This window comes from Athene noctua, chromosome 31 (assembly GCF_965140245.1).
Source record: "Athene noctua chromosome 31, bAthNoc1.hap1.1, whole genome shotgun sequence".
NCBI lineage: Eukaryota > Metazoa > Chordata > Aves > Strigiformes > Strigidae > Athene > Athene noctua.
The window spans coordinates 506724-521531 of NC_134067.1; the positions used below are offsets into that span (position 1 = coordinate 506724).

At 69.8% G+C, this 14808-nt stretch overlaps 2 protein-coding genes across 2 annotated transcripts; one reads left to right on the forward strand and one right to left on the reverse strand.

The window, feature by feature from the left end:
• Positions 1–2033: 2033 nt before the first annotated feature.
• Positions 2034–7123, forward strand: LOC141972068 (interleukin-11-like). Its single transcript, XM_074929831.1, has 5 exons — positions 2034–2040; positions 3362–3543; positions 4211–4297; positions 5896–6054; positions 6959–7123. Exons 1-5 carry the CDS (start codon positions 2034–2036, stop codon positions 7121–7123), a joined length of 600 nt encoding a protein of 199 aa, XP_074785932.1.
• Positions 7124–7849: 726 nt separating this feature from the next.
• SULT2B1 (sulfotransferase family 2B member 1) lies at positions 7850–14636 on the reverse strand. The gene is made up of 7 exons (XM_074929833.1): positions 14488–14636; positions 12133–12341; positions 11909–12035; positions 10629–10723; positions 9034–9214; positions 8024–8180; positions 7850–7910 (listed from the first exon to the last, which is right to left on the reverse strand). Exons 1-7 carry the CDS (start codon positions 14618–14620, stop codon positions 7850–7852), a joined length of 963 nt encoding a protein of 320 aa, XP_074785934.1. The 5' UTR covers positions 14621–14636.
• Positions 14637–14808: the final 172 nt, after the last annotated feature.

Below are 14808 nucleotides of genomic sequence, written 5' to 3' on the forward strand. Positions count from 1 at the left end.
GCTATGGGGCAGGGTTCCATGGCTATGGGGCAGGAGCCGTGGCTATGGGTCAGGGTTCCGTGGCTATGGGGCAGAGGCCGTGGCTATGGGGCAGGGTATGTGGCTATGGGGCAGGGTTTAATGGCTATGGGGCAGGAGCCGTGGCTATGGAGCAGGGTTCCGTGGCTATGGGGCAGAGGCCATGGCTATGGGTCAGGGTATGTGGCTATGGGGCAGGGTTCTGTGGCTGTGGAGCAGGGGATGTGGCTATGGGGCAGGGTTCTGTGGCTGTGGAGCAGGGGATGTGGCTATGGGGCAGGGTTTCATGGCTATGGGGCAGGAGCCGTGGCTGTGGGGCAGGGTTCCATGGCTATGGGGCAGGGGACGTGGCTATGGGGCAGAGGCCGTGGCTATGGGGCAGGAGCCGTGGCTATGGGGCAGGAGGTGGCTGCGGGGGGCCGGGGGGGGGCTCTGCGGCTGCCCCGGGGTTTCCGCTGCTGCCGGCGCTGACGTCATTGGGGCCCCCCCCGCGCCCCCCCCTCCCCGCAGCCGTCCCGGCGTTACCCAACGTGGGGGGGGGACACACGGGGGGGGGTGTGACACCCCCCCAACCCCCCCGGCCCCCCCCGGCCCCCCCCCAGCCCCTCAGGTACCATCAGCGCCCCCCCGTGGGTGCAGGGGGGGGGGGGGTGTGGGCCCCCCCGCAGGACACCCCGTCAGTGACCCCCCCCCCACGCGGGACGTGTCCCCGCACCCCCCCCAGCCCCACGGGGGGGTCCCCGCCGCTGACGCGCGTGGCGCGGCCCGGGGGGGGCGGTGAGACATCGAGGGGGGGGGGGGGGGGGGGCTGCGGCCCGGGGGGGGCTGAGTCAGCGCCGGGACTTGGGGGGCGCGGGGGGGGGGGGATCCCCATTTCCACGCGTGGAGATGGCGCCGGGGGGGGAAAAGGGGAAGGGGGGGGCCGGTGCCCCGGGGGGGGGCGCGGGGCGGGATGGGGCCGGAGTGGGCCCGATCCTGGCGTGGGCCCGATCCCGGCGTGGGACCGAGCCCTCCATGGGGCCCGATCCCCGCGTGTCCCCGATCCCCCCGTGGGCCCGATCCTTCCGTGGGGCCCGATCCTGTCGTGTCCCCGATCCCCGCGTGGGCCCGATCCCGTCTCCACCCCCCCCCGCCTCTGGCCGCCCCCCGGGGCACATCCCAGCCCCCGGCGCCAGCTCTGGACCCGCGCGTGGGTCCCGATCCCGCACCTTCACCAACCGACACCCCCCCCGCCCCCCCCACCCCACGCAGGACCCATCCCCGCCCCTCCCCACCCCGCGGGGGCCACTCGGGGGCCGCTCCCGCCGTCGGGGCAGAGCCGGGGGGGTAGGGGGGGGGGGGGGCCGGTCCCTCCGCTCCCTCCCCCGGTGCGACCCGACGGGACCGAGCCCGGTGCGTGGGGCGCGCGTTCCGCGAGGGCGGGGCGGACACGGGGAGGGTGCGTGCGTGCCGGGGGGGGTCTGACCGGCCGCCCCCCGCGCCGTGTCCGCCGTGGGGGGTTTCTCTCCCCCCCGGTGCGTTGCTGAATGGAAAAGCCGTGACTCAGGCGTGTGTCATCGCCGCCGCCGGGGTATAAAGGGGGGGCGGGCGCGGAACCGGGGCGTCACGCGGGGACACGGGGAGACACGAGCGGCCGCTCCCACGCGGGGTCCCGGGGGCGCCGCCACGGCTCGTGTCGTCGGTGTGTGCGGGTGTGAAGCGCCCTGGGGGGGGGGGGGGGTGGGGGGGTGTCACGGCCGGGGGTAAACGGGAGCGGGGTCACCCACCCGCGAGAGCGGCCGTGACACCGCGGGGGGGGGGGGGGGGTGTCTGTGTGTGTGTGTTGGGGTGACGCGGGGGGGGGGTGTCACCGCGTGGCTGCCCCAGACGTGAGAGCGGGGGTGTGAGTGTGTGACACGCGTGTCCCCACGCACGCTCTGTGTGTGTGTGTGTGCGTGTGCGCGCCCCCCCCCACAACACACGCACCCCCACACACCCCCCGTGGGGACCCCCGGGAAGGACCCGCCCGCCCCGTCATGACAAGTAAGTGTCGCCTCGACGCGGGGAGGGGGGGGGGTTGGAGGGGGGGGGGACACGCGTGGAGAAATAAGGGGGGGACACACACACACACACAAGGGACACCCCCCCCCCCCCGCAGCGCCGCGGCAGGGCGGGGTGGGTGCCGCTTCCCCCCCCCCCCCCCCCAACGACCCCGAGGAGTGGGGAAATTTTGGAGGGGTGGATGGGGGGGGGTGGTGTGTTTTGTCGCGGGTGGATTACACGCAGACAGACAACCCCCCCCCACGGCAAAAAAAAAAAAAAATAAAACCCGCCCCACGGCCGCGGCGGGACCGGGCGCGTCCATCCCCGTGGCCTCGGGGCGCGGGCAGCTGCCGCCGCGCCCTCAAACCGCAAAAACGGCCCCGGCGCACCTGCCCGCCCGCGGGGGCCGCGCCTCCGTGGAGGGGGGGGGCCACGGGGGTGTTTTTTTTTGTGTGTGTGTCACGGCGGGGGGGGGGACACGCGTGGGGCCGCGCGATGCGGCGCGAAGGAAAAGTCGGACGGGAAAAAGCGGCGGGGATGGACAAAAAGAAAAAAGGGGGGGGGGGTGTTTGGATACCCCGCATGGACACGCGGGAGGGGGGGGGGGTGTAAATACCCCCCCCCTCACACGCACACAGCCCCCCCTACACGTTTTCACACCCCACACCCCCCCCCCGGTGCGGGTGGGCCCCCCACTCGCGGGGGCTCCCCAGGTGCCGCCCGCCCCTGACTCACCCCGCATCAAACTTTCCAGCCGGGACCTCCCAGGATGGCGCCGCCGCCCCCCCCCCCCCGGCGCCCCCCCCCCCGGTTCATTCCCCAGCTCCCGGAGTCCCGGGAACCCCCCAACCCCCCCCCCGGGACCCCCCCGTATTTCGGAAAAAGCGGGAACCCCAAATTGTGGGATCATCGGCAATCGCCACCCCCCCGGAGTCGCGGGATTTCTCGGTGCCGTGGGGGTGAAATTACCGGAGGGGGGGGGGGGGAACCCCCAAATTTAGGGACACCCCCACCCCCCCTTCACCCCCCCACCCGGACCCCGGAGCGACGGAATCCCCCAACTGCGGGAGTCGCGGGATCCGTCAGCCCCGGAGTCCCTCAATCCCCGGCTCCGGGAGTCGCGGGATCCCCCGTTCCCCCGAGCCCCGCGATCCCCGGGATGCTCCATCCCCGCGACCCCCCCACTCCCGGCATCCCCTCAATCCCGGCTCCGGGAGTCCCGGGATCCCGCAGCTCCGTGGATCCCCGGGAGGTTTTTGCGCTGCTCCCCCCCGCTCCTTGCCGTCGGTGTCCCCCCCCCACGCGTGTCTCTGTCCCGCAGGCGCGCTGTGGCGGGCGCTGCTGGCGCTGCTGGGGCTGTGGCCGGGGCTGTGGCCGGGGCCGTGCCCGGGGCTGGCGGCCGCCCCACGCCCGCGCCCCACGGACCCCCGCGCCGACCTCGACAGCGTCGTCAGCCTGGCCAAGGCCCTGCTCAGCGACACCAAGGCTTTCCTCGCGCTCCTCGTGGGTACCCCCCGCGGCACCCCACGGCACCCCGCGGCTCCCTGCGGCACCCCACGGAACCCCACGGCTCCCCACGGCACCCTACTGCTCCCCACAGCTCCCCACGGCACCCCGCGGCTCCCTGCGGCACCCTGCGGCACCCTACTGCTCCCCACAGCACCCCGCGGCTCCCCACGGCTCCCCACGGCTCCCCACGGCTCCCCGCGGCTCCCCGCGGCTCCCCACGGCACCCCACGGAACCCCACGGAACCCCACGGCTCCCCACGGCACCCCACGGAACCCCACGGCTCCCCACGGCACCCCACGGCTCCCCACGGCTCCCCACGGCACCCCACGGCACCCCACAGCTCCCCGCGCTCCCCACGGCTCCCCACGGAACCCCACAGCTCCCCACGGCTCCCCACGGCACCCCACGGCACCCCACAGCTCCCCACGGCTCCCCACGGAACCCCACGGAACCCCCACAGCTCCCACGGCTCCCCGCGGCACCCTACTGCGCCCCACAGCACCCCACGGCACACCCCCCCCCCCCTCCTCCGCTTGGCAGCATCCCCCCACCCCCAGGCTCAGCCCCCGCTCAGCCCCACAACCCTCCCCATTGCCCCCCCCGTCCCTCCACGCGTGTCGGGGGGGTCCCGCGTGGGCTGAACCCGCGTCTCGCCGGCAGAAGTCGCGGTTCCCGGCGGAGGGGGAGCACAAGCTGGACTCGTTGCCCGTCCTCTCCATGAGCGCCCTGGAACTGGCCAACATCCAGGTGGGGACACGGACACGGGTGGCGTGGCAAAGGGGGGCGGTTGGGGGGAGATTTTTTTTTGGGGTGCTGCGGTCGTTGGGGTGCTTGTGACAGTGGGGCGCCGTGGGTACAGGATCCCCGTGGGTGTGGGCGCAGCGTCCCCGTGGGTAGGAGGGTCCCCCGCGGCTGTGGGAGTGGGTTCCCCAATTCCCCCCACCCCGTGGGGTTCCCCCCGAGCGTGGTGGTGGGTTCTCCGTGGGTCTGGCGGATTTGGGGTGTCCCCGTGGGTGTGAGGTCACCCCGTGGCTGTGGGAGTGGGATCCCCGAGGGTTTGGGGTGTCCCTGGTGTTGTGGGACCTGGTTTCTCGTGGGTGTGGGGTGTCCCCGTGGGTGTGGGGTGTCCCCGTGGGTTTGGGGTGTCCTCGTGGGTTTGGGGTGTCCCCGTGGATGTGGGGTGTCCCCGTGGGTGTGGGGTGTCCTCGTGGTCTTGGGGTGTCCCCGTGGGTTTGGGGTGTCCCCGTGGATGTGGGGTGTCCTCGTGGGTGTGGGGTGTCCTCGTGGTCTTGGGGTGTCCCCGTGGGTTTGGGGTGTCCCCGTGGGTGTGGGGTGTCCTCGTGGGTGTGGGGTGTCCTCGTGGGTTTGGGGTGTCCTCGTGGTCTTGGGGTGTCCCCGTGGGTTTGGGGTGTCCCCGTGGGTGTGGGGCGTCCTCGTGGGTTTGGGGTGTCCCCGTGGGTGTGGGGGTGTCCCCGTGGGTTTGGGGTGTCCTCGTGGTCTTGGGGTGTCCCTGGGGGTACCAGAACAGGTTTCCCGTGGGTATGAGGTCACCCGCGGCTGTGGGAGTGGGTTCTGCGAGGGTTTGGGGTGTCCCCGCGGATTTGGGGTGTCCCCGTGGGTCTGAGATCTCCCGTGGCTGTGGGAATGGGATCCCCGAGGGTTTGGGGTGTCCCTGGTGTTGTGGGATCTGGTTCCCTGTGAGTTTGGGGTGTCCCCGTGAGTTCGGGGTGTCCCCGTGGGTTTGGGGTGTCCCCGTGGGTCTGAGATCCCCCGTGGCAGTGGGACCTGGTTCCCCGCGGGTGTGGGGTGTCCCCTTGGGCTGGTTTGGGGTGTCCCCGTTGGTTTGGGGTGTCCCCCTGAGTTTGGGGTGTCCCCGCGGGTTTGGGGTGTCCCCTTGGGTTTGGGGTGTCCCCCTGAGTTTGGGGTGTCCCCGTGGGTTTGGGGTGTCCCCGCGGGTGTGGGGTGTCCCCTTGGGCTGGTTTGGGGTGTCCCCTTGGGTTTGGGGTGTCCCCGCGGGTGTGGGGTGTCCCCTTGGGCTGGTTTGGGGTGTCCCCGTTGGTTTGGGGTGTCCCCCTGAGTTTGGGGTGTCCCTTGGGCTGGTTTGGGGTGTCCCCGTTGGTTTGGGGTGTCCCCCTGAGTTTGGGTGTCCCCTTGGGTTTGGGGTCTCCCCGCGGGTGTGGGGTGTCCCCTTGGGTTTGGGGTGTCCCCCTGAGTTTGGGGTGTCCCCGCGGGTGTGGGGTGTCCCCTGAGTTTGGGGTGTCCCCCTGAGTTTGGGGTGTCCCCGCGGGTTCGGGGTGTCCCCGCGGGTCCCCCCGGGCCGGGCGTGGCTCTAACGCGGGGCGCAGGCGGCGGCGGCGCTGGGGCGGCTGAGCGGGGACCTGCGCCGGTACCGGCGGCTCCTGGAGTGGCTGCGGCGGGCGGGGCCGGCGCTGCGGCCGCTGGAACCGGAGCTCGGGGCGCTGCAGGCGCGGCTCGACCGGCTGCTGCGGCGGCTCGACCACCTGGTAGGCGGGGCCTGCGGGACGGGGCGGGGCCTGCGGGCAGGGTGGGAGGAGCGCCGGCGGCGGGAGGGAGCGCGGAGGGGCGGGGTCTGGGAGAAGGGGCGGGGCTTGTGCGCAAACAGCCGGCGGAGGGGGCGGGGATGCCGCGAGAGGGCGGGGTCGGGATGGGGGGCGGGGCTAGAACGCCGGGAGGGTCTGTGCTGAAGGGGCGTGGTCACGCGGTGAGGGGCGGGGCGTCGACACAAGGAGATGGTGTTGAGGGCGGGGTTTTGCTGAGAGGGCGTGGCTTATGCACAAGCCTCCGCCTCTGAAAGAAGCGTGGCTTCTGCGATGAGGGGCGTGGTTTGGCTGAAGGGGCGGGGCTTATGCGCCAGAGGCGGGGCTTCAGCACAAGAAGAACGCACAGAGGAGGCGGGGACTGCACAGGGATGGGCGGGGTCTGGATGAAAGGGCGGAGCTTCCACATGAGACAATCCTGAAGGGGCGGGGCTTCCGCGACGGGGGCGGGGTCTCCGCTGGGGCTTCTGCACTAGGGAGACTCTCTTAAATAGGCGGGCTTCCGCGCTGAGGGGCGTGGCCTGCTTTTCCGTGGGCGGGGCTTTCTCTCCCCCAGCACCTGCCCGAGCGGTTTAGGGCGGTGTTTTTTTGGGGTTTTTTTTTAGTTTTTATTTTTTTTCTCTGCGGGGCGAGCACGCAGGGAACGGACCTCCCCCCCCCTCCAAGACCATCTCTTCCCCTTAAAAACCACACCTTCACCTCGCGGGGTGGGCGTGTCCTCCACCAGAAAAAGGGCGTGTCTTCCCCTTCCCCCCTCTCCCTCAGCGCATCCTCACGCCCATCTCTACATCCCCCCCCCCCCCCCGTGTGTCTCTATGTGTGTGTCCCCCCCCCGTGTCCCCCCCCCCAGCTCTCCCGCCTCAGCCTGGCCCGTCCCAGCGCCTCGCAGCCGCCGCTGCCCGCGCCCGGCTCGCCCTGGGCCGCCGTCCAGGCCGGCCACGCCATCTTCCACAGCCTCCACCTCTACCTGGACTGGGCCTCGCGCGCCCTCGTCCTCCTGCGCAACAAGCTGTGACGACGACCCCCCCCCGACCCCCCCCCCTCTAATTTATTGTTATTTATTAGCGTTATCCTACTGCCCTCCTTATTTTATTGTTAATTATTATTATTATTATTATTATTATTATTAAATATTTACCCGCTCCCGGGGACCCCCCGACGCTCAGGGACCTCCCCCCCCGCCGCGGGTTGCCGTTAATTTATTGACTCGGGCCCCAGCTCGGCCCCTTTTTTTTTAAATAAAAAAAATAAAAAAAATTAAAAAAAAAAAAAAATTATTCCAAAAAAAAATTATTCACTTGTTTTTGGGAAAAAAAAAAACGATTAAAAAAAAAAAAAATGAAGCTGGAAGGTGACGCAGCGTCTGTACGGGGAAAAGGGGGGGGGTGGAGGGAAGGGAGGGGGACAAAGTGGGGGGGGGCAGGAGATTGGGGACAAGGGGGGGGGTGGAACTCGCTGCCCCCCCCCTCCCAACCCCACTGCACCCCAAGTCAATTGGGGGGGGGGCACACACACACACACCCCCCCCCCCGGGCGCTGTTGGGGGCAGAGATAATTAAAAACCAGTGGAATTAACCCAAATCGTGTGATTTCTTGAGGGGGGGGGTGTCAGGTGGGGCCAGGACCCCCCCCCCCATCACAGCAGGCTTTATTGAGACCCCATCATCTCCCCCCCCCCCCCCTCACATCTCGGGGGAGGGGTCCCGATGCTGTGGACACTCCCCCCCCCCTTTTCTAACTACTACACCCCCCCCTTGAGGGTGGGGCCCCCCCCCGGCACCGCTCCGGGGTCAGCGGGGGGGCTGGGGGGGGGAGTGTCAAGGTGGGGGGGTCTGGGTGGGGGGTCCTGGGAGGACCTGGGGGGGGTCTCCTCCTCAGGGGGAGCCTGGGGGGTTGTTTTCTCCTCAGGGGGGGCCTGGGGGGTCCCGGGGGGGGCGTTGAGGGCGGGGGGGGTCTGGGGGGGGGTGTCCCAGGGAAGGTGACCCCCAGCCCGGCCACGCGCTCCCGGTAGACCCGGTCGAAGCGGTCGCTCTGCTCCGGCGTCAGGTGATTCTTCCAGTCCCCCGAGATCCCTGGGGGGGGACACAGAGGGGACAGTGACCCCCCCAGACCCCCCCTGGGGCCCCCCAACCCCTCCCGGGCCCCCCACTCACACAGTTGTGTGTCCCCCCCCCCCCGCCCCGTTCCCAGTGCTCCCAGTTCCCCAGTGTCCCCCCCATCCCCACCCCCCTGTCCCGAGGTCCCCGCTGCCATCGCCACTGTCCCCCCCCGTCCCCCCCCTTGTGCAGGAAGGGGCTGATGTCCCCATCCCCCTGTCCCCAGGTCCCCATCCCTGTCCCCGTGTCCCCATTCTTTGTCCCCGTGTCCCCATCCCTGTCCCCATCCCCCTGTCCCCGTGTCCCCACCCCTGTGCAGGAAGTGGCTGTGCCACAGGCCGATGTCCCCAGGTCCTCATCCCCATGTGTCCCTGTCCCCATGTCCCCGTGTCCCCACCCTTGCGCAGGAAGGGGCTGTGCCATGTGCTAATGTCCCTGTCCCCATGCTGTGTCCCCAACGTTGTCCCCATGTCCTCATCCTGTGTCCCCGTCCCTGTCCCCATCCCCATGTCCCCATCCCTGTCCCCATGTCCCCGTGTCCCACCCTTGAGCAGGAAGGGGCTGTGCCATGTCGCCATCCCTGTCCCCATGTCCTCATCCTTGTCCCCATCCCCGTGTCCCCGTGTCCCCACTCTTGAGCAGGAAGGGGCTGTGCCATGTCCCCATCCCTGTCCCCATGTCCCCATCCCTGTCCCCATGTCCCCGTGTCCCCACCCTTGCGCAGGAAGGGGCTGTGCCATGTCCCCATCCCTGTCCCCGTGTCCCCATGTCCCCACCCTTGCACAGGAAGGGGCTGTGCCATGTCCCCATCCCTGTCCCCGTGTCCCACCCTTGCGCAGGAAGGGGCCGCGCCGCAGGTCGAGGATGAAGAGGGGGGAGAGGCTGAAGTTGCTCATGCGGTTGCGGCTCATGGCGGCGAAGGAGGCGTTGGCCACCACCGCGTCCAGCGCCGCCGCGCTCAGCGCCCGCCCCAGGAAGGCGCAGAGACGCTGCACGCTGCCACGCAGGTCCTGGGGGGACACGGGGGGACACCGAGGGGACACTGAGGGGAGGGGGACACTGGGGACATGGGGGGCAGAGACGCTGCCACGCAGGTCCTGGGGGGACACGGGGGGACACCGAGGGGACACTGAGGGGAGGGGGACACTGGGGACACGGGGTGACACTGGGGACACGGGGTGACACTGAGGGGAGGGGGACACTGGGGACATGGGGTGACACTGGGGACACAGGGTGACACTGGGGACACGGGGTGACACTGGGGACACGGGGGGCAGAGACGCTGCCAGGCAGGTCCTGGGGGGACACGGGGGGACACTGAGGGGACACTGAGGGGAGGGGGACACTGAGGACATGGGGTGACACTGGGTACACAGGGTGACACTGGGGACACGGGGTGACACTGGGGACACGGGGTGACACTGGGGACACGGGGGGCAGAGACGCTGCCAGGCAGGTCCTGGGGGGACAAGGGGGGACACCGAGGGGACACTGAGGGGAGGGGGACACTGGGGACATGGGGTGACACTGGGGACACGGGGTGACACTGGGGACACGGGGGGCAGAGACGCTGCCAGGCAGGTCCTGGGGGGACACGGGGGGACACCGAGGGGACACTGAGGGAGGGGGACACTGAGGACATGGGGTGACACTGGGGACACGGGGTGACACCGGGGACACGGGGTGACACTGAGGGGAGGGGGACACTGGGGACATGGGGTGACACTGGGGACATGGGGTGACACCGGGGACACAGAGGGACACTGAGGGGAGGGGGACACTGGGGACATGGGTGACAGCGGGGACACGGGGTGACACTGGGGACACGGAGGGACACTGAGGGGAGGGGGACACTGGGGACACGGGGTGACACTGGGGACATGGGGGGCAGAGACGCTGCCAGGCAGGTCCTGGGGGGACACGGGGGGACACCAAGGGGACACTGAGGGGAGGGGGACACTGGGGACACGGGGTGACACTGAGAGGAGGGGGGGACAGCAGGGACATGGGGTGACACTGGGGACATGGGGGCAGAGACGCTGCCACGCAGGTCGTGGCGGGGACATGGGGGGGGACACCATGGATGTGAGGACATGGGGACACTGGGGGACACGGGGGGGACACCAGGGACACACAGAGTGTGGGGGGCAGAGACGCTGCCACACGGGTCCTGGGGGGGACACGGGGGGACACTGAGGGGATGGGGGGGGGGACACTGGGCACATGGGGGGGACACCAGGGGCGTGGGGGACATGAGGGGACACTGGGGACATGTGGGGGGCAGAAACACTCCCTGCTGCCACGTGGGTCCGGGTGGGGACGCAGGGGGATACTGGGGTACAGGGGGACACGGGGGGGGACACGGGGGGGGACACGGGGGGGGACACGGGGGGGGACACGGGGGGGGACACGGGGGGGCCAGACCTGCTGCAGCTCCTCGTAGCTGATGCAGAAGAAGTTCTCGCGGCCGCGCAGCTGCAGCCACCCCCGGACGTGCTCGAACCAGGAGCCGAAGGGCACTGGGGGGGGGACGGGGGGGGACCGGGGGCTGGGACCGACCCCCCATAGTCCCCCCTACGGCCCCCCAACACTCCCCAGCCCCCCCAACCCTCCATAGACCCCCCTCGTCCCCCACAGCCCCCCCCTAGGAACCCCTACAGCCCCCTCAAACACCCCAAAGCCCCCCCCACACCCCCCCGATCCCCCATAGCTCCCCCACAGCCCCCCCCAACACCCCAACCCCCCCCAAACCCCCTTAGTGCCCCCCCACACCCCCCCGATCCCCCACAGCCCCCCCACATCAACCCCTTAACACCCACCCCCTCCCCCTTACAGCCCCACCGACACCCCCCACCATCTCCCCTCCCCACAGAACCCCCCTCCACCACCCCCAAACCCCTCCCAAACCCCCTTAATGCCCCCCCACACCCCCCGATCCCCCATAGCCTCCCCACAGCCCCCCCAAACCCCCCTAGTGCCCCCCCACACCCCCCCGATCCCCCACAGCCCCCCCAAATTCCCCCAAGTGCCCCCCCCACACCCCCCCAACTCCCCCAGTGCCCCCCCACACCCCCCCGATCCCCCACAGCCCCCCCCACATCAACCCCTTAACACCCCCCCTCCCCCTTACAGCCCCACCGACGCCCCCCACCATCTCCCCTCCCCACAGAACCCCCCTCCACCACCCCCAAACCCCTCCCAAACCCCCCCAAACCCCCTTAATGCCCCCCCCACACCCCCCGATCCCCCATAGCCTCCCCACAGCCCCCCCAAACCCCCCTAGTGCCCCCCCACAGCCCCCCGATCCCCCACAGCCCCCCAAACCCCCCCACATCAACCCCTTAACACCCCCCCCCGTCCCTCCCCCTTACAGCCCCACCGACACCCCCCACCATCTCCCCTCCCCACAGAACCCCCCTCCACCACCCCCAACCCCCCCAAACCCCCCTCGGAACCCCTACAGCCCCCCAACTCCCCCAGTGCCCCCCCACACCCCCCCGATCCCACATAGCCCCCCCCACATCAACCCCTTAACACACACACCCCCCTCCCTCCCCTTACAGCCCCACCGACGCCCCCCACCATCTCCCCTCCCCACAGAACCCCCCTCCACCACCCCCAAACCCCCCCCAAACCCCCCCCAAACCCCCCCCAAAACCCCCCCAACCCGTGTGTGTGTGTGTGTGTGTGTCCCCCCCCCAGACCATCTCCCTCCAGGAACTTCTCCAGGAACTGCTCCAGGCTCCCGGGGTCCCGGTAGGGGCGGAAAATCCGGGCGAAGTGATAAAGGGAGACCAGCACGTCCTTGGGGTTCCGCACCGTGTAGATAACCTGGGGGGGGACACAGGGGACACCCCCGAGTCCCACCTATGGGGACACCCCCCCCCTCACCCTAAAACTCCCTTCGAGCCCTCTCCCCGGCCCTGACCTTGGCCTTGGAGGTGAAGAACGCCCTGGGGAAGAGCTGGACCGGGAGGTGGGAGCTGATGAGGCGGGGCCGGGGGTTCCCCCGCGCCCGCGGCAGCCCCAGCACCGTCTCCAGCCAGGGGCCGCGGTCCCAGTTGGGCACGGACTGGCACCACTGGGGGTCCCCGTCGCTGCGGATCAGGCTCAGGATCTCCAGCATCCACACCGTGCCTGCGGGGAGCGGGGGGGCTGCGGGGGGGGCGCGGGGACAGACGGACACACGGACACGGACACACGGACACGGACACACACGGACACGGACACACACGGACACGGACACACACGGACACGGACACACGGACACGGACACACGGACACACGGACACGGACACGGACACACGGACACGGACACACGGACACGGACACACGGACACGGACACACGGACACGGACACACACACACGGACACACGGACACACGGACACACACACACGGACACACACACACGGACACACACACGGACACACACACGGACACGGACACACACACACGGACACACACACGGACACGGACACACACACGGACACGGACACACACACGGACACGGACACACACACGGACACGGACACACGGACACGGACACACGCACACGGACACACACACGGACACGGACACACACACGGACACGGACACACACACGGACACGGACACACACACACGGACACACACACACGGACACACACACGGACACACACACGGACACACACACGGACACACACACGGACACACACACGGACACACACACGGACACACACACGGACACACACACGGACACGGACACGGACACACACACGGACACGGACACACACGGACACACACACACGGACACGGACGGACACGGACGGACACACGGACACAGACACACGGACACACGGACACACGGACACAGACACACGGACACAGACACACGGACACACGGGCACAGACACACGGGCACAGACACACGGGCACAGACACGCACAGACACGCACACGCACAGACACGCACACGCACAGACACGCACACGCACAGACACGCACACGCACAGACACGCACACAGACACACGCACGCACAGACACGCGCACGCACAGACACGCGCACGCACAGACACGCGCACGCACAGACACGCACGCACAGACGCACACACAGACACGCGCACGCACAGACACGCGCACGCACAGACACGCGCACGCACAGACACACACAGATACACAGACACACACACACAGACACACCCCCCCCCCCCCCCGGAAGACTTGGGGTGTCCCTTGAGGGCCCAGAGCTCATTTGGGGGGGTTGGGGAGCCTCGGGGTTTTCCCTTCTGGGGTCCCTGATGGTGCTTGGGGGGGGTCTGGGGTCCCCGATGTCCCGTGTGTCCTTTGGGGGGTCCCTGAGGTCCTTCGGGGGGTGTGGGGGGTCCCCGAGTCCACTGGGGGGTCCCCAGAGGGTCCCTGAGGTCCTTCGGGGGGTGTCTGGGGTCCCCGAGGTTACTGGGGGGGTCCCCGAGGTCCTTTGGGGGGTGTCTGGGGTCCCCGAGTCTACTGGGGGGTCCCTGATGGCCCTTTGGGGGGTCCCCAGGGGGTCCCTTCAGTCCTCCAGGGGGGTTCTGGGGTCCCCGAGATCCCTTTGGGGGTCCCCAGAGTCCCTTGAGGGTCCCCAAGGTCCCTTCAGGGGGTTACCGGGGGGGTCCCTTGAGGGAAGTTCCCCAAGTCCTTCGGGGGGGGTCCCCGAAATCCTTGAGGGGTCCCTGGATGCACCGGGGGGTCCCTTTGGGGGGGCCCTGGGATCCCCAAATTCACTTCGGGGGGGTCCTTTGGGTCCCTTTGAGGTGCCCCTCATGTGTCCCCCTGGGGCACTCCCGGGGGTGTGGGCCCCCCCTCAATCTTGGGGCACTCTGGGGTCCCCCCCCTCCTTGCTTTGGGGCCATCACCCCCCCCCCCCCAACTTTGGGGGACTCCTGGGTGTGTCCCCCCAAACTTTCGGTGCTTCAGGGGGTGTGTGTGTCCCCCCCCTCCTCTTAGGGGCACTCTGGGGTCCCCCCCCTCACTTTGGGGTGCTCTGGAATCCTCCCCCTTCGCTTTGGGGTGCTCTAGGGTGCCCCTCCCTTGCTTTGGGGTGCTCTGGGGTCCCCCCCAGCTTTGGGTGCCCCCCCGGTATTAGGGTGCTCTGGGGCGCCCCCCCTCACTTCGGGGCGCTCTGGGGTTCCCCCCCCCCTCACTTCGGGGCGCTCTGAAGTGCCCCCCCTTGCTTTGGGGCGCTCTGGGGTGCCCCCCCTGGCTTCAGGGTGCTCTGGGGTGCCCCCCCCCTCACTTCGGGGTGCCCCCCCCCCCGTTTTTACCCGATTTCTGGTAGGTGACGTTGAAGACGTCGTCGTCCTCCACCGGGAACTCGCGGGCGGCCTCGAGCCCCCGGGGGGTGTACAGGAGCCCCGGGAACGTGACCCCCCCGTGCTGAAAATACCCCTTCGACATGGCGGCGGGGGGGGGGGAACCCACGCGGGACCGCGATCTGCTGGTGAGGGGGGGGGCAGAGCAGTGGGACCGGCCCCCCCCCCCCGCGGGTCCCGAGGGCCCCACGCGGCGCCACGGCAACAGGTCCTGGGGGGGGGGGACACGCCTGGTCCCGCGGGGGGGGCCCGGGGACACAAAGCGGCGTGGGG

Excerpts from the sequence above, each read along its gene's own strand:
- LOC141972068 (XM_074929831.1), top strand. Across the intron at positions 4,298-5,895 it reads TGGAACTGGCCAACATCCAG|GCGGCGGCGGCGCTGGGGCG; the intron begins GTGGGGACACGG and ends CGCGGGGCGCAG. Across the intron at positions 6,055-6,958 it reads TGCGGCGGCTCGACCACCTG|CTCTCCCGCCTCAGCCTGGC; the intron begins GTAGGCGGGGCC and ends CCCCCCCCCCAG.
- SULT2B1 (XM_074929833.1), bottom strand. The coding sequence starts at position 14,620 with ATGTCGAAGGGGTATTTTCAGCACGGGGGGGTCACGTTCCCGGGGCTC. Across the intron at positions 12,342-14,487 it reads CGTCACCTACCAGAAATCGG|GCACGGTGTGGATGCTGGAG; the intron begins GTAAAAACGGGG and ends CGCTCCCCGCAG. Across the intron at positions 7,911-8,023 it reads CCCCCCCCGGGACCCCCCAG|CCCCCCCGCTGACCCCGGAG; the intron begins GCCCCCCCTGAG and ends TCCCCCCCCCAG.